At 38.9% G+C, this 23,678-nt stretch overlaps 1 protein-coding gene across 1 annotated transcript; it reads left to right on the top strand.

The window, feature by feature from the left end:
* The first annotated feature begins 822 nt into the window (after positions 1-822).
* LOC122159732 (metalloreductase STEAP2) lies at positions 823-17,295 on the top strand. The gene is made up of 5 exons (XM_042817554.1): positions 823-889; positions 5,934-6,458; positions 7,898-8,425; positions 9,999-10,163; positions 14,545-17,295. Exons 2-5 carry the CDS (start codon positions 5,967-5,969, stop codon positions 14,827-14,829), a joined length of 1,470 nt encoding a protein of 489 aa, XP_042673488.1. The 5' UTR covers positions 823-889; positions 5,934-5,966; the 3' UTR covers positions 14,830-17,295.
* Positions 17,296-23,678: the final 6,383 nt, after the last annotated feature.

Raw genomic sequence — 23,678 nt, 5'->3', positions numbered from 1 at the left:
GCTATGGAAAATCAACCCTAGGATGACAGCTTCTGAATCGCTAACAAAGGAAAAGGGAATATTAACACGCAGAAGGATGAGAAGCAATTTCTTACCATGGAAGAGTCCAGCTTATTTCTGAGAGATCTGTCAGTGGATTTCACCTTTCCATTGATTTCCACGGAGTATGGAACCAGTCCTCAGCCTGGGAGCTGAAATTACTGTTTGGAAAACCAGGCAATAGGTTTTCTGTGCGTGTTTTTACCAGAATAAGAAACACTTCAAAAATACACATTTTCAGTGTCAGGGAAACATAAAATGTCTGTGGAGGAGAGTGGCTTCTGAACTACAATTAAAAGGTTCCTCTGCCCATTTCCAATTCAGCAGCGTGTTTGTTAGCGACCATTTATTGAAACAAATGTTTGAACGGTTTGTATGTCCCATCACGACTACACGGTCAGGCAGCGCCCGCACACAGGACGGCAGAAGGGGGATGACTGCGTCTGTGCACGTGCCGGCCTTTTGCCTAGACAACAACGTACAGCAGTTCAGAGTAAAGCTGCATTTGCCCTCAACTGGAAATTTCCTCAGCTAACAAACCCGGGCCTCGCGTTTACGCAGCCCATCGCGTCCGTCACCTCGCCGCTACGCCACGGCGGTCACACGGCCAGCTCGGGGAGCGCCTTCCCCCACCGGCGGGGACAGACGCGGGCATCTCGCGCCCCCTGGCCGTCCCCGGCCCCGCGCACGAAGCGCCGCCGTTCCCTGCCCGCCCGGCCGTAGCGAGGCAGCGGCCGCAGGGGGCGGGATGCAGCGCGGGGAGGCGCCGCCTTCCCGCCCGCCCGGCACTGCGGGGCTGGAGGCTGAGGAGCCGGAGCGGAGGCGCCGGTCCTCCGACGCGCCGGAGGAGGTGAGCGGGGCCGACGCGGGAGTGGGCCGCGACCCCGCCGGACGTCTCCTCGGGCTGGCCGTTTCCACCGCCGCCCCGGTGGGGCTCCTCTCTACCCACGCGTCTGGGCGGGCTCCCGCGGGCCTGGCGGTGACGGGCTCCCCGGAGCCGGTGCGGGGGCTTAGGGTCGGCCCGGCGTCCGGGCCTGCCTGCCGCGGCCCGGGACGCCCTGGTGTGGAGGCGGCCGGGGCGGAGGTTTGGAAGCGAGGGGCTTTAGAGTCGCCGCTTTCGTCACGGGCGGCGCTGTCGTTACAGCCCGCCGTGCGCCCCGCGCTGCGATGCGCTCACCTGAGGCGGACGGCCGCCCCGCAGCCGCCGCTCCGCGCCCGAGCTGCCGCAGCGTAAGTGTCCGCCCGGCCGGCGCGGGCCGCTCGCCGCGGCTGTCCCCGGGCTCCGCGTTACACCGCTGTCCCGAGAGCCGTGCACAACGCACTTGATCACATCAACAACTCGTTCAGGTTTTCCGTTTGTTCGTTTTTCTCCTTAAGGGATTACGCTTCTCAGAGCGGTTCTTCACAGCTGTCCCCTTCTAGCTGGTGTAGCTCTGTCGTGTTTTCTTTGGCTTATCCAAGGCCAAACGTCAAATTTCTATCACTCCTGCTGTTTCTTGTATCCACAAAGGCAGTCGTTTTGTAAAAGATGGATTTTCTTGCATTCCGTTCCTGAACAACCCAGATTAGCTAGTACTTATCAGCTTCCCATCTGTTTACAAGTTGATTGCTCAACAACTTGCTGTAAATCTTTCCAGAGACTGCAGTTAAGCTAACAAGTTTTTGCTTCTCTCAGTTCTCCTCTTTTCCTCTTCTAAGATGTGTACATGTCCCTTCTGCATTCTGAAGACATTGCTTCTGTCAGGCATCAAGGCTGGATTTCACAAGTGTCTGCTGGCTTGAAAATCTTTATCTTATCTTTATCTTTTAAATTCTTCACCTCCTGCCTTCCTGCAAGATTAAATTCAGTCTTACACACTCTTACCTCTGAACTGCTATCGTGCATTGAGTATAGTCCCTTCTCATGACTTCCAGCTCTGGTTTCTATCATCTCTCAAGATGCCCAAGAGTCACACCTGTCTGTTCCGTAGGGTTATTTACCATGAAAACATAAGTTCTGTTAGTTTATTCCATTCCTCACATTCTGTTTTCCTTAGGTGATGAGAAACTGGACAGTGTGCCAAATCCAGCTCAGCAGAGCAATTCTTCATGTCCTAATCCTTGATATCCCCTGTCATGGATTTTTAGACAAAAACTGGAAGTGGGCTGCAGTATGGCGGAACAGTACTCATTGCCCATTTTCTCATGGCAGTTCCATTTCTATTCCTTTGAGTTTCACAGTATATATTCTGTAAGTTTTGTGGTTACCTTCACGTCACATGGCATGAACTGAAATGGACCTGTGTAATCATACAATGAATGCATACATTTTTTGTCATAACTAGTTGATGTATATCTCTCAGCTGATCAGAGTACAGCTCTTATTATTTTCCTGGATGTGAATCCACCAGGATACAAGAAATGCTGGTGTTTTGGTCATGCATTGGATACAGCTCTGTTTGTGCAGCAAGAAAGATATCAATGGTTTTTCTGTGTGTAAAAATTAATGAGCTCTAGCAGAAAGTTTCACTATTAGAATCTTCCTGTAGAATGTGGATTTTGTGGTCACTTTAACTTATTATTTTTCATCTTCAGAATCTCAGTACAATTTCAGTGAGTTTCTCCCCTTAGTCAAAAACTGGGAAATGCCTTCTAAAGTATGTTCTCCTAATAGCTTCCTCTAGACCTGTGAAGAACAGTTTCTTTTGGTTGTAGGACATCGCTGTGTTCCTAGCAGATGGGAGGGTGAAGTCCCTCAGTGGTTACTGGCATCTTGTACAGGTGCTCAGAAAGAGCTCCATTCTCCTTTATGTGTGGTCTGTTGTTGGTAGCTCCCAGGAGAGAAGCAACTTGATGCTTTCCCTTTACTCCTTCTTAAAGTGCCTTTCCTTATTCCTTCATTAATTCTCAGAGCTTATTCCTGTTCTAGAATTTAGACACCACTTAAGTCACAACTGCGGTTTCATGTGAATGCTTCTTTCCTGAGGGTTGTTTTGTGGCATTCTTACATCTTTTTTTTTTTTTTTTTCTTTTTTTGGCATTTGTTACAGCTTTACTGAATCTTTTAGCCTCTTTTCTCCAAAATTATAGCAATCTTCCTTTTAATTTTCTGTGAGCCTTTGCCTCTGTTCCTCTGCAAAGCCTCTCTTACTGCAATGATAAACTTAAGTCCTAAGACTTTCTAATCTTTTGCTATTGTGTGAAATCTATTTCTCTTTGCCATTAACTTTGTGTGGAATGCATCTCGTTTGCTTTTCTCCAGGCTTTATATTCTCTGTCCAGTCAGAAAATTCAGTTAGGCATATTCCTGACCTGTGTCCTTGAATCCCTTACCCTTGCACCAGTCGTGGTTAAACTATACATGGCCAGATCTGGTAGCCTGACCTAGCTGTGTCATTATTGATCTCATGAATAAGCCTTGGGAAATTTCTCTTATTTTTCTTGCCATTGGATACATGCAGGCAGCTTGTTCCCCAGACTGAAAAGTGAGTAAGTCAGACAGATGTCTGTGTCATGGTGGTTGTTGTAACATTCTGCAGCCTTTTTTCTGCAGTTTTGCAGGGTTTTTTTGCATTCTGCAGGTTCTTTTTTTGTTCCTGACCAGAATAGAATACCATAATAAAAATCAGCATAATCTTTTAATCAAGTCCAGCTTTTGTGGACTCACTGTCCTTATGCCAGTCTCAAGCCAGCTATCTCCACCTCCTAATATTTTATATAGTTCCCCAATTTTCTTTGTATGCTTATTCTCAGTATTTCATTGACCATTCATTTTGGAAGCACAAGGTGGTTTTGAGGTTCAATAATTTGAGGCAGCTGAAGCTGAAAAAATACTATTCAGATCCATCTTTATCTATGGCAAAGCAGTGACATCATTACAGATGTTAGTCAACAAGTCAGAGTGCTGTGCTTAGTAGTACAAAAAAATATTTCTTGTCTCCATAAATGTAACTTCGATAAGTTCCTACAGCTGGATGGAAATATACACAATATGTATTATTCTTATGAGAAGAATGTACTTCTTGTTTCCTTATGTCTGCAGCAGCCAGGAATAAAAGGTTTTGCAAGGTCCTCATTCCTAATTAATATACATACTAAATGGGCAAAGGAGAAACAAGCTTTGTTTCTGAATAGGAAGGGGATTGTTAAGGTATTTGTTTTTTTCATGTGGTCGTATAATGCTCAAAACTCAGGCAGGCTGTAATGTGACACAGAGCTTGCAGATTGTCTGCTGAATGTTGTGGCAAAGGAGCTCAGAGACATTTAGTATTGAATCCAGTAGTCAGCCTTGGAAAATGTTACTCTTCACTGTCTGAGAGTTCCATTTTTTTCCTCCATCTGAAGTTGAAGGTCATAGATGATGCAGTATTATGTCTGAACCTCACAACAGTACTTTCTGATTGAAACATGTGTCATGTAAGGTCACTCCATCCTTAATCTGAAATGCACCCTGGATCAGAAATGGGTATGTAGATATTTCCCTCTTCAAAGGCTTTCAATTCAAATAGTCAAACTGAGCTAAATTAAACTCTTGCTTTTAGATTAGTAAGTCTTAATTCTCTTTGTGAATATATACATGCTTTCATACAAAGCTGTTCAAATGTAAGGGTTTCTGTGTGCTGACAGAATTATTGATCTTTGTAGATACCACAATTATTTCACCCTCTTGTCTTTCACATAACCTTTATTGGGTTCCCCCCAAAAAGGAGTTGAGATACAGTTTTGAAAACTGTTGTGAGATTCATCATGACAAACTAAGAAACTTTATAGAATCATAAAATGGCATGAGTTGAAAAGGACCACAATGATTACCCAGTTCCAAGCCCCCTGCTATGTGCAGGATCGCCAACCATCAGACCAGGCTGCCCAGAGCCACATCCAGCCTGGCCTTGAATGCCTCCAGGGATGGGGCATCCACAACCTCCTTGGGCAACCTGTTCCAGTGCATCACCACCCTCTGGATGAAAAACTTCCTCCTAAGATCTAACCTAAACCTCCCTGTCTCAGTTTAAAACCATTTCCTATCACTGTCCATCCATATAAACGGTCATTTACCACAAGAATAGCATGTGTTATATGCAGTTTGGGCTTTTTAAATGTGTAGCTCTCGTTGCAGTCGTTTTTTAAAACTGTACATGAACATCCTGCAGTATTTTTATCCTCTTTCAGAATAGATCTGCACTGTAAGTAATTGACTTCTGTCAAAACTGATCATGTTTGCTGTAATGCAAATGACCAGAATGTGTACCTCTCATCACAATCCCCTTTCAAAACTAAATGAATTATCATCTTAGATTTATAGACAGCAGAACTAAGGTGCAGTATATCTAAGATCAGGATTCCCACACTAAAGTCCCTCTAAATCAGATTTTTGTCTTTGGACAGAGTGTGGTACATGTGTGTAATAAATGTGGGTTTTGGAATGGAAGCCAAGAGTTATACGCTGTTTAATAGATTGCACTCTATAATGAAGAAATCTAACTTGTTGCCCTCATTTTTGTCTTTGTTCATTAATCTCTGACTTCACTGTCTCCGTACAAATGTTTGGAGTCACTAAATCCTTCTGCATTATGTATTCTTTAACCTGGGAAAGCAGTTGTGCATCTCTATGGCTGATTTTAACTTGAATGATTTAAAAAATGTGTGTACTTCCTTGCATATACTTTTTTTTATTTGTTTTTACCTACTTCTGTAACTGTTATTAAAACATTTGAAGTTTTTGTGTTCCTCCTTGGATTAGTGACACAGTGCCAGAAAAAAAGTTTGTTTTTCTGCACGCTTCATGAAAGAAAAGATAAAATCTGAAAATTAGAACCACAGAATTTGCTTCAGAGTTGTTTGTGGATTGTGATGGCTTGTGAAAGGGTCTGATGCAGCTTTTTTTCCTTCTCTTGCTTTCTCTGCTTTTTTTCCAGAAAAAGTCATCGTAAGTTTGGTGTCTTAGAATTATGGAATCAATCTCTATGATGGGAAGCCCTAAGAACCTCAATGAAACTTTTCTACCAAATGTGGCCAATGGCATCAAGGATGCCAGTAAGATCACAGTAGGCATCATTGGAAGTGGAGACTTCGCAAAATCATTGACCATTCGGCTGATCAGATGTGGGTACCATGTTGTTGTAGGAAGCAGAAACCCTAAACTTGCTGCAGAGTTCTTTCCCCACGTGGTTGATGTCACTCACCATGAAGATGCAGTAACAAAAACAAACCTCATTTTTGTAGCTATTCATAGAGAACACTACACGTCTTTGTGGGACCTCAAGCATTTACTTGTTGGTAAAATTCTGGTTGATGTCAGCAACAATACAAGAGTAGACCAATATCCAGACTCCAATGCAGAGTATTTGGCATCGCTTTTCCCAGATTCTCTAATTGTCAAAGGATTCAATGTTGTTTCAGCTTGGTCACTCCAGTTAGGACCAAAGGATGCCAGCAGACAGGTAAACATTGTGTTTGTTTTTATTTGACTTGTTTGTAAGATGAAAAGACAATAGTACAGAATAAATGATCCAAACTGTGCTCTAGGGTGCCTGTGTGTCTTTAAGGATTGCAGAGGAATGTAGGTACTGGCTTAGATCAACTAGCTGACATTTCATTGACTACAATAAGAAGAGTAGGATCCTAAAGTTTTCTGTAGGAAATATGTTGATTTATATTTTAGTGCTTCAAAAGATGAAGACAGTTTTTCCCAGTTTATTTTAGTTTAAATGTTGTTTTTTGTGGGGTGAACTGTTGAAAGAGATGCACAGAAATCTGAGGTCCCGACCCCAAGGCTTGGGAGTCAGAAATGTCAGCTCTTCTACAATTGCTTGCATTCAGTGTAACCACAGAGAGAATATAACCCATTATTTGGCTTCTGGAATATCCCAAGATCATAAATATGAGGAAACAGATGGAGGCACATATGTTTCAAAGTAATCATTCATTTGATCCAGAATTGCTTGGGAACATCATGTTCAATTTACTTCCCAGTGTATTCCCCAAACCCATCCTGCATACAGAAGGTACAGCTGTATGTTTTTCTTGCTTTGCTGAAGCAATATAAAGACGTGCATGAGCCCAGTCCTTCGCAGCTTTGTGGGCTACAAGGGTTACATGACAAGTGGTGAGTGTAACATGACTGCTGGAGACTACTGAGTTCTCTGGCACTTCAAGCAAATTTTAAGTAGTATGCAATAAATACTGAATTAGCATAATTTTATAAATAATCTCATTGCACTATTTTTGTTCCTTTTTGGAGCAGCAGGCCACTGTAAGTCATTGACTTCTGTCAAACCTCATCATGTTTTCTGTAATACAGATGATTGGAAACATTCTTACATAGAGATTACACAGTTCTCTGCTTTGCATTGTGTTTGTCCTGCAGCTATTTTGGGGTCATCATTTAAGATAAGTGTACATTTGAGAAACTCAAGGTTTGGAAGTTACTGTAGCCATTGTTTCAGGTTCAGTCCATTCCTATGGGCATTTCAGTATGGGGAGTATGAGACATTTCAGTGTGTGGATTGCCTGTACGTGCCACAGTCACCTCAGTGTCAACTTCAAGCAAATGCCAATTTTATTTTGGTTGCTCTGTGGCTAAATAAGCGTGCATATTTTTACCTTTGGTGGATTTGTGCATAGTGTTGTTTTTATTCAATATTTCTTCTAACGGTGATAAATTTGTCAAAGTGATGTAAGTTAGCAGTAGTGCTGCAGTTTTGCACTGGAGCACCGGAGGCTCTTCAGTTGGGGCAGGGGGTGAAGGGGTTGTTGCTGTTTAATAGTTGAGGTTTTTTTTGTTTTGTTTTGTATTTGGGTTTTTTGTTTCTGTTTTGTTGAGTTTGTTTTTAACCTGTAAGTCTTCCTGCATCTACAATTCACCTGACTTTTCCAACAGGTCTTTATATGCAGTAACAATGTTCAGGCTCGCCATCAAGTTACTGAGCTCGCTCGTCAGCTCGGTTTTATTCCTATTGATTTGGGGGCATTGTCATCTTCAAGAGAGATTGAAAACTTACCTCTGCGACTCTTCACACTGTGGAAGGGGCCTGTAGTGATTGCCATTAGTCTGGCAACATTTTTCTTCATTTATTCCTTCATCAGAGACGTAATCCATCCGTATGTGAGAAGTCAACAGAGTGACTTTTACAAGATCCCCATTGAGATTGTCAATAAGACTCTACCAGTTGTTGCCATCACGTTGCTCTCTCTAGTGTATTTGTCAGGACTTATTGCAGCCTCTTACCAGCTTTACTACGGCACTAAGTACAGGCGATTTCCACCTTGGCTGGACAACTGGCTGCAGTGTCGAAAGCAGCTTGGACTGCTCAGCTTTTTCTTTGCAGTGGTGCATGTGGCATACAGCCTTTGCTTACCTATGAGGAGATCAGAGAGATACTTGTTCCTCAATATGGCGTATCAACAGGTATGCTGATCCTTAGCTAAGTAAGCCAAAAGTGCCTTGGTTGTATATGTGATACATTAATACAAAATGCATGTTTTGTGCATCTTTTCCATTGTTTTCAGTCAAAAATCTTTAGGATTATTTTATGCATAGGTAATGCTTGGTAAGAAGGGAGAGTAAAAGAAACACCTGTGTACCTTATGTCAGGTTGTGTTCACGTTTGTATAGTAAGTTGAATCAAGGATATATTCTACTTAAATCTTTGGCAGCAATATGTGCAATGAGGATGTAGGTTAGACAGGATAAGAGCAACACCAAAGGAAACTTCTGAGGTAAGTTTCTCTTTGTGTGTTTTTGAGATACAGGAGATGTATGTATGTGGCAAGTGCATTTACAAATGTGGGAAAGTACTTAGAGTAGGTATTATTATGATAATATTCATAAATACAATGTATTTTTGCAGTGAAAGTTCTGATACTTTGTAACTTTTTGGACCTGTGGTAAAAATATTATGGACAGTAGAAATTCTGTGAATGTCACCTATTACAGGCAAGAGATTGACTCACAGTTCCCAGGAACGATAGCTGGTCTTGCATATAACCTTGAAACAATCTCTGACAAACCCATAATCCTTTAGAAGAGCTGCTGCTTTGTCTGTCAGCTTATTGCCACCTTTAAAGTGGCAGGAGAACAGTGTTGCCATTCAGCATATAAAATCTGCTGGAAAAACAGATGAAATTGAACAGAAAGAAAAATTAAAGAAATCAAATCCTAGTAACAGAACAAAAGCAGATTGGGTCCACAGATTCTAAAAGAAGTGAGAAATTGAGCTTCAGAGAAAGGGAGAAAGAATAAAACTATGAAAAACAGCAAGGAATTGTAATTGTTCCTATGTAGTAAAGGATCTATGATATTTTTACTAATAGCTTGTCTCATTTCTAATAGTTCTGTAAAAATCTCACTTGCTAACGTTCATAGTGGACCTCTTCTAAGACACATCAAATCACTATGGTTATCTTAAAATGGAAGAAATAATTGAATATCTAGGCAGCTTAACTTTTAAGGACCTGAGCTGTTTCTTATTTCTGGTAAAGTTCTCCAACCAGAACATTCTCAAATGCATTTAATATCAACAGTGAAAGTGGCAAAACACTTTGGCTTTTGTATACGGAGCTAAAGCACTAAGAGAAAATGGTGCTAAATTGTTTCCAAGTGTAAAGAACTAAAACACTATGGATTCATCCATTTTGTGCTATAGAAGATATGTTTCCAAGGTCTGAGGAATATAATTACTTTTCTGCAGTATAGGGTATGCTTATACAGTAAAGAGAAATGTAGAACTGCTTGTATTTATAAGATAATTATTGTAATGTTATGTTTTCTTTTACCAACTCATCTAGTTTTCCTGCATAACATATTTTTAATGTATCAAGAGCCAATACCAACAGTAAGGAAGTTGTTTTTTCTCCAATGAAATATTTGACCCCGTTTTATATTTGTTCTATTACTGTAGGCATTTACTCAGCAAAATAATTTCTGTTGATGCTTTTAATATTCTGGAGAATGAAGTGCTTCCTTTCTGCTCCTTCATCAGGTTCATGCAAATGTTGAAAATTCTTGGAATGAAGAAGAAGTGTGGCGAATTGAAATGTATCTCTCCTTTGGAATAATGAGTCTTGGGTTGCTTTCTTTGCTGGCAGTAACTTCTATCCCTTCAGTCAACAATGCCTTAAACTGGAGGGAGTTCAGTTTTATTCAGGTGTGTTATTATCAAAATAATAGATTTTTGTTGTTAACATGAATTTCTTTCTAATGATAATTATTATGTTACAAAAAGCACTTCGCAACGTGATCAGAGTATGTTGTTTTTTCTATCTCGTAAGTTAATAAGAGCAACATATCTTTACTCAGCAAATAGATCAGCATGTAGGCAAATTCAGCATTTTATAGGCATCAAAATAGGAATTTGCCTTTTATTGATGTTGGCATTGAAGGATCAACACAGACAAGACCAAATGAGGGTAAATCTGTAAATTCCTTTTCCACTGTTAGGATTTATTTCTAAGTTCTAATTAGATAAAGTAGCACAGACTGCACACCCATATATTCATTGTTTGTACACGACTGCAATGAGATTGTTGACTAATTCCTACCTACACTGCATCTGCTTTGCTGTTTGGGTATTGAGTCGCATTTCATAATTTACAAACATCTTAAATGGAGTGCTGAGGAATGCTTTTTTGGCTGTAATTGTAAGATATCTTATGTATGTAGCAAAGCACAAAAATTTTGCTGAAAGATTTGTCTAAGTATCATTCCCCAAACTGACCTGTTCATTCTTGCTCACCATTTTGAGCCTTCACAAGAAGTAAATGCTCATTTTGTACTGTTCAAACATTCCTGCCATCCAGAGTTCTCTGTCTGCAGATAACAGTACTGCATATTTGGTCGCAAGGTCATGACTTTCAGCCACACACCCAGAATTTGTATCTAATTTTTTCTTTCACAGATTTCCAGATCTCAGGCTTGTGTGATTTACTCAAAATCCAGACAACACATACATATTCACATGCCTACAAAGGTGTTTTTGTTTGTATTGTATTTTCTGTAGTTATTTGCACTGTAATTAAAGGCAAAATAATTCAATTTTTAATTATGAACTTTTGCGAGTTATCTCTTGGTGTTTTCACAAATTGGGAACAAGTTGTTCTCTCTGGAGGGTTGTTATAGTTGGTTCTGTATTGCATGCTAAAGAGAATTAGTATAGATAACTATGATCATTTGCCATTTTTAATTGCACATAAGAAATTGAAATACTAAAATTTCTTTAAAGTTCGTGATCATTATGTGGTACTTCAATTTTTCAGTAATCTCAGGATGTAAGTTAGTCTTCAGGTAGTCACTATTCCTTTGAAAAAGTCATTTAATTTATTCAATCAGAAAAAAGGCTTTCAGTGATCCCCCCACTAAAGTGAAAGTTGTTTGCGAGTTTGTATTTCCCTAAGTTAGTGGAATGAGCATCGAAACTACAGCCTGTCATCTCAGCATTGCTCTCCTTTTAGCTGGGGAAATCAGCATGTCTTTGCCTTTAGTCCCGATTCCTGAGGTAATGTGCCAAAATACTTATTCAATCTCTGTTTCGTATCTCATGGATGAAGAGTCAGACAGGCAGTCGGCACACCCAGTCAGTTTCTCACCTCAGCATTTCTCAAAGAGCAACACATTATTGATTGCTCATCTCAGAAGGTACAGTTTGATCAAAATAAGAGCATGACTTCCTCTAGGGAGCATTACCACTAAAATGCACTCAGTTCTAATGTCTGCTGGCAGAATCTGAGTTTAGAATTAGCAAGTTATTTACATACACAAGCCCAGTTAGTTTTCTAACCCTACCGCAGTAGAACAAGCTCCGAATAGCATCATCCTATGTACAGTGGTACAGACCTCTATTGCAGTGTTTCTAATACCATAGAGAATCTCCAGTAGTGAATGTTGTTGCCCAGAAATCATGGTTGTTTTTGATATCCCGAATTATTTTAGAGATGCTTCCATCTTATCTCACCTGATTTCACAACACGAGTGACAGCAGCTCCAAAAATTCCTTAGGGACCATTCCTAAAACTATTCCCAGCAACCATACTAGAGCCTGGGAAGAACATTTCCAGCATTTTCAACTGGTATTTCTACTACTCACCAGTGTGATTCCAGTCAAGGAAAAGTATCTCTTTTTGCTGCTTTCAAATGTCTTCTACTCTTAAAGATGTTAGCATCCTGTGCCTCCCAGCCAAGATCAACCCCTTATAGTGAGCTTTTACTCAATTTGCAAAGGCAGCTGTTTTTGCCTGTTGTATGGGAACTGTTGAGTTGTGGTCTGAACCACTGACTGATCACCTGAGGAAAGCACTGAGTCAGCCATGGGAGCACAGGTGAAGGCAGTTCCCTTGTGTGACCAGAAGGGGTGGAGCCTGGCTGCACCTTTCCTAGACTCCATTTAGGGCTGACTGCCACTGGGGAAGGATCTTTTTCTGGAGATCCTTCTATTTGGAGTTTTTTACTGCAAGCCTATGACGTGGGTGAGCATTTCGTTTTTGATTGTCTCTTTCCACCACAATAATTTTTCTAACTATAGACCTGTAAAATACCATCCTAACCACACAACTCTTCTAACTGTACATTTCTTAATTGTACACCTGTACATCTGGAAAAGTTAATAACTGCAAACTAGGATAAGTGCTTTTGATGGAACTTTAGGTGTGACAGACCTGTCGTACAAAGAAAAAAGCCTGCAAAATGCTAGGTTGTATAAGGAACATCTTCTTTCTAGTTAAGTACTGAAACACAGTGACAGAGGCAATTAAAAGCTTAATGGAAGAAAACATTGTCAGTAGTTGACAAACACCTCTAGAATTATCTTTAGAATCAGATTATTAGATAAGTGATTCTAATGGACCAATATATACTACTAGTGTATGCCCTAGCAACACCAAAGAAGCATATAGCAACTTTCCGCAGGTAAAAAAAAAAATATCTGAATAGAGATGCATAACGCTTTTCTTGTACTGTTTTTAACATTTTACTGTTATTTACTAGCTTCTCTTTTGACCATTAGATACAGATATATACATATTGGCAAGTTAAACCGTGGTATTGATCTGCAGTATTTTCCTTTTTATAGGAGTTAATCCTGATAAATGTTATTAATTACTTCACACCTTCCTCTGTCCCTAGAAACTGATTAATCTTGACGCAGAAAACTTCCTGCTATAGGAAAGCTGGAGAGGGACTTTCCATAAGGGTACGCAGTAACAGGGCACGGGGAAATGGTTTTAAGCTGGAAGAGGGTAGATTTGGAGTACATATTCAGAAGCAACAATTTACTGTGAGGGTGGTGAGACGCTGGAACAGGCTGCTCAGGAAGTGAGTGCCCTTGCCCTGGAAGCATTCAAGGCCAGGCTGGATGGGACTTTAAGCAACCTGATCTAGAGGGAGGTGTTACTGCCTGTAGCAGGGGGTTGGGACTGGATGATTTAAAGATCCCTTCTGTTCCAAGCCATTCTAAATTTTTATGATTCAATGATTCTTTCACTATTACAGACCCTTAGGCTACTTTTTTCTTAGGACAGAAAGATTGTCTTTGCTTCTTTCTTTACTGAAGTTAAAACAAAGCCCACTATCCAGTTAATACACATTCTTTGTTTTAGCGACTTTCTACAAATGTTTCTCAACCACATTACAACAGTTTAGAAGAAAAAAGTTTTTCATTATTTGCCCATCCCCAGAAGTCAAAGCGTAGTAGTCCTTTAGCAGTGTTTTGGGAAAGACAAACTTAAGACCTTTAACTCAAGCCTGCAGAGCAGTACTAATACCTGTCACTAAAAAGGACATCAAATCAGAAAACCACAGGATATCCCAAGTTGGAGAGGACCTCGTGGGATCAAGTCCGCATGTGGATATGGTACCTTCTGCAGCTTGCTGTAGATTACATGATGAAGTCCTTTGCGGGGTATTGTGGGAACCTTCTTTTTAACATTAAATCCAGCACTGCTTGTTCATGAACTGCGTTGTTACTGTGTGCCGTTCTACACAAATCCTGTAGTGTCGATATTCCAATAAGCTGTAAGGGAGGGTAAGGAATTTATGTTAACTTCAAATAAGTGCATGTAGGTTGTTGCAATGAAGGTCGTCATTAGGAAGAAGCAAATTACACCTCTTGAAGCAATAAAAATTTCAGTTGATAAACTCAGATCTGTTCCAGCAAAATGGCTCTGATTCCATAATAAGTATGACTCTTCATACAATCTACCTTTATAGCTGGGAAAACATATTCAGAAATTAATTGTAAAGCCAACTGATGTTGTTCCAGTAACTTTGCTGAGATTGTTACTTAAGTTCGTGTCTTGTGGTTTGCTTACATAGGCCCTAGCCTATAGATACTAGTGCTTTAAATCAGTGTTCAATTCTGTCTGTAGTTTTCAGAATGTGAACTTAAAACCACATAATGGTACTTCAAACTAATACGTAGGTATGACATTTTAATGCAGTGTCTGAAAGAAATATTAAAACAATGGGTTAGACTTAATCTGATGAAGGACCAAGTACTATTTTCTCATCTTTTTTCCCTGGTTTCTCTTTTTTTCAAGTCTACACTTGGATACGTTGCTCTGCTCATAAGTACTTTCCACGTACTGATTTATGGATGGAAAAGAGCTTTTGAAGAAGAATATTACAGATTTTACACACCGCCAAATTTTGTTCTTGCCCTTGTTCTGCCTTCCATTGTAGTTCTAGGTAAGATCATTTTACTTCTGCCATGTGTAAGTAGGAAACTAAGGAGGATTAGAAGAGGATGGGAGAAAAGCCATGCAATAGAAGAAACAAGTGGGTCCATTCCACATTTCTCTCCAGAAAGAATAACTGTGATGTGATGGTGGACTACAAATTTTGTTAGTACTACTGAAGATGTTTGGGTTTTTCTTTGTGTTTTTTTTTTTTTTGTCTTGTATTTTCAGGAGTTTATGTAATGTATGTGTAAAGTCAGTGTGGACTTGCTTGGCATACATACAAGCCCTCAGTGGATTTATGAGAAATTGATAACTAGGAAATTGCTATTTTGGATATCTACAAAAATACTTTGTTTTGATTTACAGAAGGCAGATAATCATGAAATCAATTTATTTTAATGCTCCTTTGCACAGTTGTATCACAACAGTATTTTGTTATAACAATGCTTGTGAGATATTTCTTTGACTTAGTGTGTCAGAGTGCTATGTCTTAATACCGTACTTTACCACATCTGTCATTTAAACCACACTTCTGGGTTACTGAGTTCAGAATATTGACTAATAGAGTTAATAATTTAGGAAGCATTCAGATTTTGAAGCAACTGAAATTAATTTGTAATGTGTTGCACATGTACAGTGAATTTATTTTTGTGGTTTTCAAATATTCCATGATTTAAATATGCAAAACCAGTTTCAGATGTGGCCTAATTATGCATCTTGTAAGCAGACAGTATTGTACCTTATGGGACTTTTTTAAAGAGAATGGCATGAAATTTTAAACCTTAGCATCTCTTTCTTTCTGTATGTCATATAATGAGTCACCAAAGCGTTATTATGCACGAGTAGGAGGACTTGCAGATATGTATGCAAGCAACTACTTCTTGATGGAGTAATTATTTTAAAATACCAGAAAATATTTTAAAACAAAAATATTGATAAATCTGCAACAATAAAAATCCACTTTCTCTGTGAAACTTCCTGTATGTTAGTACAACAAGGAAGCACCACATTACTCATGTTCTGTATGTTTTTTACATTGGAGTTTCAGTTATATATGAATGTCCCACAATCTATCTTAGTATCATCTTGTGTAAATACAATCTTCTATTTTTATATATAATCTTACTTTTAGAACAAATGTTTCTGGGATATGCCTGAACTTTTGAGAAACAAAATGATTATTCTCAAACTTAAAAATGAAACTTTTCCTCTAAGACTTGACGTTTGTGTTTTCTGTGGGATTCAGAAAAACATTCAAAATGATTTATTACTATTACTTTGTCAGGTATTACTCTAACAAAATAGCTAAACCCAATTTATGTACCTTCAGTCTACTCTTAATTAGCAAAACCTTTATTTTAACAAATGAGAATTGATCCAAATTTTCCTTGGATATATGAAATTATATTTTTCTTAACTATTTTTGCACTGGATCTCTAAGTTTCTTAGCTGAGTCTTCACTTACTATTTCTTTGCAATCATTTGTCATCAATATGATACCTGTCAGAAAGAAGTTGAATTTATCCTTAAATATCATCAATCCTTTGAATCTCAGTACTTCTACAATGAAACCAGCAGCTCCACAGAAACAGAATCTAGGATCAAATTCTACTCCCAGTTACACCAGCCTAAATCTGAAGTGTTGTTAGTTGTTCTTAATTTCATTTCAAACTCAAAAATATACTACAGTTTTATTTTGATTGTAGTACCTGTATTCTCCAAACATCAAGTCTGTGTATGTTCAGGGTTTGTTGCAAATCAAGAGACGGCTGGATCATTTTAATTCCAAGCGTGTCCACCAAGGTAATAATGTTACTGTTCCATTTCCTGTATGCAGCTATTTCAGTGACAGATGTGATATGTGAGCCCAATACTGTTTTATCAAACCAGATATTAAGCAAAAAAACTGTAATTACTGCATATAGACAGGAGCCTAAGCTAATAGGAATCCCATTTTCTCATAAAAATAGAGAACAAATGTCATTTACAACTGCTAACTTACTTTGCCTGGGTGTAAATGCATTTCAGTTACAGAAAGCTGTATATTTTTGGAAGGCTTGCAGAGTAACCTGTAACTGAATTTCCTAGCCGGTGTTTTTTTTTATTCCATTATTACAGACAAACTGAATAAAGCTTAGGCAGTTTTGCTCCATTGCTTTGAATAAATTTAATTACAGAATTAGCACAAAAAGTTCAACTGACACAACTATTCTTTTGGTTCTAATTACTCACACGTGCAGGTGTTTGCAGAATATTTGCTTGTGAGTTGTCTGAAAGGCAGTTAATCTTCACAAACCCATGGCATTGCTTATGTAGAGCTATTTCAACTCTTTCTTATTAATTTCATGCTAGAGAAAACAGCATATGATTTGATACTAAAATTCTCCAAGACTTTTTGTATTTTAATGATATAACTACTGTGCTATGTTCTGTCCCAGTTCTGTGCATGAAACCTAATTAAAGTCACTAAGATTGAACAGTGTAACTGAAAGTAGAATTTCCTACCTTTGAACAAATTTAGAAACCATTATTGTTGAGAGTTTCCAAATTAAAAATAACAGCAGCATATTTATAGTAATTATACATTTCTGCAGGATATATAATTATCATTCATATCTATTCATATTAGATATGATATATCTATCATATCTAATTCTTGTCTGATTCAGTAATGATAATGATGCAGAAGTAAGATACTGTACTAGTTGAACATTACATCAAAATCAATATATGTTGTAATATATCATGCAGCCACTCACAGTGTATACAGAAATGTATTTGCCCTCTATCCTATGCAGAGTTATTTCATCATTAGACTTCTTCAGGAATGTTAAAACTCTTAAATTTTGAAATGACAGAAGTGTCTGGAGGGAATAGTAATGTGTTCTTCCTTTCTTCAAAGTACGTGTGTTGAAAATCAAAAATGTGGTTTAATTTTACTTGAAAGGTTGAAATACTGAAGTATTAATAAATAGATGATATTTTTAGACAAAATGTGAAGAGATTTTTGTTAAGTATTTGTGTTATAATGTGACATAACAGTTTCCAGTTAGGCCATGTATTTATTTCTAATTGGAATAAGATGACTTGTTATTTAATCTTATGTAGTGTTCTTTATTGTAAGGACCAATTAATAAGATACTAAGTCTGAAAAGAAAATGACACTCATGCACTTATTACATATGTATATGTTCAGTCACATCAGGAAACTATTCATGTGATTAATTACATTGGTTTCTGTGGGAGGACTTGAGTAAGGAGTTACTGGAAAGACACCCGAGGCTAGAAGTTTGGTTTCAGTTGCCTAAATGTACTCTAATAAAATCACTTAGATTCTTCAGTTATTTAGGAGAATATACATGTATTTTGAGGAACAGGCTGCTATAAAAATATTTTCTCTGTAACATTATATGAATCCTTATTATACGAATCCTTTACTGCTTGTAGGGATGCCCTGCCAAATGTGAAAACAACCTTTCACTTCTCTTAATTACAGTTAAATAAAAACAAAATATTGCTTTAATATATGATGCAAAGCTTTACATATTATGCTAGAAAATAGAAACCTCTATGTATTTAGCAACAGGATGTTTGTTTTTTATGGACGTGAGGTATTTCTTAATGTTGTTTAAAATGCAATTCTATTCCAGATCCCATATTTGTCTTTAATTTTATATTACAATTCCATTTACTGTAGCAACTATGGACAAGTTAATTAAGTCCTCATGGTCTTGAATTATTTAGAGATTAATTATTTTGAAATTCAGTTGTGCAAGTTGTTTGTGTATGTAGCTTGTGGTAACAGTTGTTGTGAATTGGTGCCACTTTTAACATTTTGTTCCAGCATTGTGCATAATGTGATGTGCCAACATGAGAAAGAAAATACAAATGTATTTTTATTTGGCATTAATTGGCAATGAGGTATTGTGTATCTATATACAATCAGCTATACATGCTGCCCAACTAGCACTAAGGGAGATTACCGGTTAATCTAAGGCAAAAAATTCCCAAGTGAATATAGATTTCACAGGTGTGACTATAGTTAGGAAATGGTTTTCCTCTGAATGTTATAAAATTAAAGTTAGATATATCAGTTGCATAAAGATTAGATTGAGAATTAAGTGTGATAGTTTCAGCTGTAACAGTGAATTTATGCAGTGGTCGTAGCTGCACATGCATAGTTCCTTTCAGATAGTACATTTCACAAGGTTTGGATTTCATGGATGTTCATTTGGTAGTATTTTCTACAAATAAGTAAAGTTGCAGTACTGATATTGTATCATTATATGATACTGCTTGAATTAGATTGCTGCCTGTGTAACAAGTGACACACAGAACTGAATGGTCATCTTTATTATGTATTGCTTTTCATGCCTCGCTGGCAGTGTCTTACAGTGAACGTAGTTTGTCTCCCAAATGCGATATTTTCCTGGTATTCTCTTTGTAGTTGTTTGTCAGGGTTTTTTTGTGCTGTCTCTCTGAACAGGGCTATTATAAAATATTAATAAAATGCTTTTACCTATTTTTCCATAGACTCTGGTTTACAGAAAAATCAATAAAAAGTTAATGTCACGTATTTGCGTTTCTCTTCTGTACTTACGCATCATAAAACTCAGTTTGCTTTCCTTTATAATACATGTGTACTCTGATTAACAGGTTTTCAAAGAAGTAGAACTTGAATGGAAATTCATAGTAAAATTCTCAAGAGTAATTAGTTTCTTTTACAACACATTTACAGGACCATTTCCCTTATCTGATTGTAAGGTACTCTTCAACTTTTCAGGACACAAAAAGATGCTGTAGTACTATCAATATTTATTCGATCCACTTGTTGTTCAAAAAACATGTGCCCAGCAGTCTCAGTTTTGACACAAGAAATTTGGCAGGGGGAGATGTTCTTCATCTTTGGCTGTGCACATGAGAAAGCGTTACTGTTTAAATGAGAAAAGAAGGTGAACCACTTTGCACCACTCTTTCAAAGTGTGTACCTTTTTGTCCTAGGAGCCCTATGCCAGTATAAGAGGAAAGAGGAAGATAATACATATGAGGTGAAACCCTGCTTGAGTAGAGGTTCAGCAGCGCAAACAGTTCTGAATTCAGAGAAATCAAGATGCACAAGTCAGTGAAGCCATCACAGTTCACATTATTTTCATATTAGTTTGCATAGCTTTCCTTTACTCTCAAAGCCATTCCCTAGCAGCAACAGAATATAGATGCGTTTAAAAATCAAAGTGTTTTATATCTGTGTCCTGCCTGTCATAAAAATAACTTTTTGGTCCTAGAGATCTGTCATTTCTGAGCTGCTTTAAAATTTTGCTGTTTCTGTACATCACACTGCTTGTTTTTTCTGAGTGTTGATACTATATTAGCAGCTGAGAACCCTGAATTATACCTTTGTCCAAGTAAAACTGAAAAAATGTAAGTTCTGTCTACTGTGACTTACTTCATTTCCTGTTAATAACTGATCAGATGGAGGGCCTCATCAAATCCACAGCACATGATGACCTAAACACTGCATTGTGATAGATAGGCAGGTAAATTCACATGCTTCAAGTTTTGTTGACTTTACAGATTTGAGAACTGCCGACCACTTTGCTTGTTGTTTTGTTGTTCTTTTTCTTCTGTGAATATCAAACATAGGAAGTCTGGCAGTACAATACTGCATTTCCTTGTTGTCCTTCTTTTCCCTCATCGTATTGGTCAAAACAAGACACAAGATTGAAAAAGACAAGAATTCAACCAACTGATTCTTAATCTCATTTCTGTACTGCAAGGAGCCTGGTGCTGTATTCAGTACACAGCACGCATTGCTTTGAAAAAGCCTATGGGTCTGTACAGCCAAGAAAAGGACATCACTTGGCTATGGCAGAAGACCCTTTAATGCAGCAAGAGCAAAGTTGTGTGCTTGCAGAATATATTACTTCAAAAAGTTAGGACTTAATTTGTGAAAGAGCAAATAAAGTTTGTGTGTGAAAATAATTAACTCAAAGTCTGCAGGAGGTTGATGGCAGATCGAAGTACAAAACTTTAATCTTCAAATGCAGAGCTATCCCATACATAAAACCATGTGACTGCGTATTCAAATGTAATCAAAGTCTACCTCAACAAACAAAGTTACTGAAATTTTGCAATAAAATAATGTATTCAATTAAAACAAATATAAATGTTTATTCTTAAAGTATATTTTTTCGAGCATTTGTAAGATTTAGTTGTTAACAATTGGGAGTTAGTACTCTCAGGAGTAAGGTACTAAGGTCTTCGTGTCTCAAATATTATTTGTTCCCAAGGGAAACAGCAGATGTGATGAAAAACAATGGAAGCCTGTTGTTTGAGGTAGAAAACTGTTAAGTAAATATTTTCACAGTTGACTGCAGGCTTTTTAGAATGGTCATTTGCCAGTTTGCAGAAGGCAGCAGAATCCCTGTAAGTCAAACTTGCATAGTGTAGCTTCTATTGAAGTTCTTCATTTATGAGAAAGCTTCACGGTGAGCAAATGAACATTTGCAGTATAATCTTTGGAACACTCAGCCAATAAATGGCACATGACCAAAGCTTATAATTTACAGACTACATTGCTCAATTTAGTCACGTTCTTACTATGCTTGTCATTCAAAACAACAGAGTTTAAAACCATTTAAGCCACAATAAATGTAAATTTTAGCTTTTTTTTTTCATGAGCCTTAAAATTGGTTGAGTATGTACACCTTGAGTAAGTATAAGGACATGATGAAAAAAAAAAAAAAAAAGTATAATTGCAGACCTGTAGGCATTATCATTGTGATAAATTTCAAATAATAAATAAATCTTGTTTCATCCCTTGTAGGTCTAGATATTAAGACCTCAGCTGAGAATCATTCAAAATAGCAAATTTTTAAGTAAAACAGGGAGCAGCTAGTAAAATGGATAAAAAGAGATGTGTAAATGGATGGAGGAAAAGCATCAACCAGTAGCTCCAGGACGTTTGCTATGTTGTCATTTTAGGTGAATGCACTGCTGTGTTCAGTAGAGCCTGTCACCATGTATCACCTGTGTTGCTATGAATGCAGCTTGTGAGATTTGGGATGTTAAAGTGGTCACTACATTTTCCAAATTTAATTATCATTCTATGCTATGTTGTGTTTTTGATGTCATTTTAAGTTGTATTCAGGATAAACTGTTACGGAATATGGAGTGTGCATAGGTACATGAGGTATTTACAGAATGATAAAATATAGCTAGTTAGAAGAGGACGCACAAGAATCAGAGTCCAACTTCTGGCTCCACAGCATTACTGAAAATCCAAACCCTGTGTCCCAGTGCTTCTTGAACTCAGTGGCTTGGGGCTGTGACCACTGTCCTGGGCATGGACCCCAGCTGCCCCTCCCTGATGCAGCTCCATGCCATTCTCTCGGGCCCTGTTGCTCAGCACTGCCCTCTGCCTCATGTGAGGAGCTGCAGCTGCCATGAGGCCTCTCCTCAGCTCATCTGCTCTGGACTGAGCAAACTCAGGGACCTCAGCTGCTCCTGTTGTATCTTCCTCTCTAGAACTTTCAGTATCTTTGTAGCCCACTTTTGGACACTTTGGAACAGTTTCATGTCTTTCTTATATTGTAGCAGCCAAATTGCACCCAGTGCTGGAGGTGAGACCATGCAGACGAGGGTGACCACTGCTCCCCTCACCCACTTGCAGTGCTGGGCCTGCTGCACCTCATGGTACGGCTGGACCTTATGGCTGTCAGGGCACACTGCAGTCTCATGTTTTCCCCCAGAACTGCCCCAGATCCTTTTCCGTGGGGCTGCTCTCCACCCTCTTGTCCCTCAGTCTGTATATACACTGAGTTGCCCCATCCTAGCAGTACAGTTGGACACTTGCTCTTGTTAGACTTCATGCAGTTGGTGATTGTGCAGCTCTTCAGTTTGCCAGTATCTTTTTGCAAGATCTCTCCTACCCTCAGAGGAGTCAACAACACCTCCTGTTTTCACAGAATCACTGAATCACAGAACTGTAGGGATTGAAAGGGACCTCTAGAAATAATCAAATCCAATCCCCTGCTGAAGCAGGTGCCCTACGTTAGGTCACACAAGTAGGCATCCAGGTGGGTCTTGAATATCTCCAGAGAAGAGACTCCACAACCTCTCTGCGCAGCCTGCTCCAGTGCTCTGTCACTCTGGCAGCAAATTTTTTCCTTGTGTTTGCGTGGAACTTCCTGTGTTGCAGTTTTTACCTGTTGCCCCATTTTCTGTTGCTGAACACCACTGCACTGAACACCATCTACTTGACTCCCGCACTTCAAATATTTATAAACAGCGATGAGATGTTTATAAACACTGGTGACAATTAGTGTTGCCCACAGACTTACTTAGCATTCCTTTGAGCTCTTCATCCAAGTCGTTTATGAGAACATTAAAGGGAACTGGCCCAAAACTGGAGGTCTGTGGAACCCCACTAGTGGGCGGCCACCAGCCTGATGTCACTGAGTTTCCTGTAAGCATTTAGCTTGGAGTTCTCACCTACTATGCTGAGTATTTTCACCGTGATGGAAGGAGAGCTGTATAGCATACATGAGGAGTAAACACATATTACTGAAGAGGGCAGGTATTATATGTGTGGTGTAGCACGCAGGCTGGGAATAGAGAGCAAGAAGTGCTGTGGTTGTAGTTGGAGTCATCAAGGTTGGAGTCATCGAGGTTTCTTTCTTGTTTTTCTTCTCATCTTTCATTTCTTTTCTTATAAAAACCATCAGGAGATTTGAACAGCTACCGCAGCTTCTAAATAAACCTACTGCCATACTCAAATATTTCTTTGTTGCCACAGGAGTTAAAAATTACTTGTTAATGAAAGCCGATTAATCATGTTAATATCAGCCACCCCTGCAGCCAAAGACTTTTGATCTGTCTGTATCTCTATCACCTGTTTTGATAGGCGCAGGGCCGCCCGGCCGGGCCTTACCCCGGGTGCCGGGAGGCGGAGCCGCTCCGCTTCCATGGCAACAGCGGAGGCCGCGCTGCGGCGG

Source organism: Centrocercus urophasianus, unplaced genomic scaffold (genome assembly GCF_019232065.1).
Source record: "Centrocercus urophasianus isolate 14NV4802_14NV808 unplaced genomic scaffold, USGS_Curo_1.0 seq_16, whole genome shotgun sequence".
In the NCBI taxonomy this organism is placed as follows: Eukaryota; Metazoa; Chordata; class Aves; order Galliformes; family Phasianidae; genus Centrocercus; species Centrocercus urophasianus.
The sequence above is the reverse complement of the archived record's forward strand: the minus strand, read 5'-3'. Positions and strand labels throughout refer to the sequence as shown.

Excerpts from the sequence above, each read along its gene's own strand:
- LOC122159732 (XM_042817554.1), top strand. The coding sequence starts at position 5,967 with ATGGAATCAATCTCTATGATGGGAAGCCCTAAGAACCTCAATGAAACT. Across the intron at positions 8,426-9,998 it reads TCAATATGGCGTATCAACAG|GTTCATGCAAATGTTGAAAA; the intron begins GTATGCTGATCC and ends CTCCTTCATCAG. Across the intron at positions 10,164-14,544 it reads GGGAGTTCAGTTTTATTCAG|TCTACACTTGGATACGTTGC; the intron begins GTGTGTTATTAT and ends CTTTTTTTCAAG.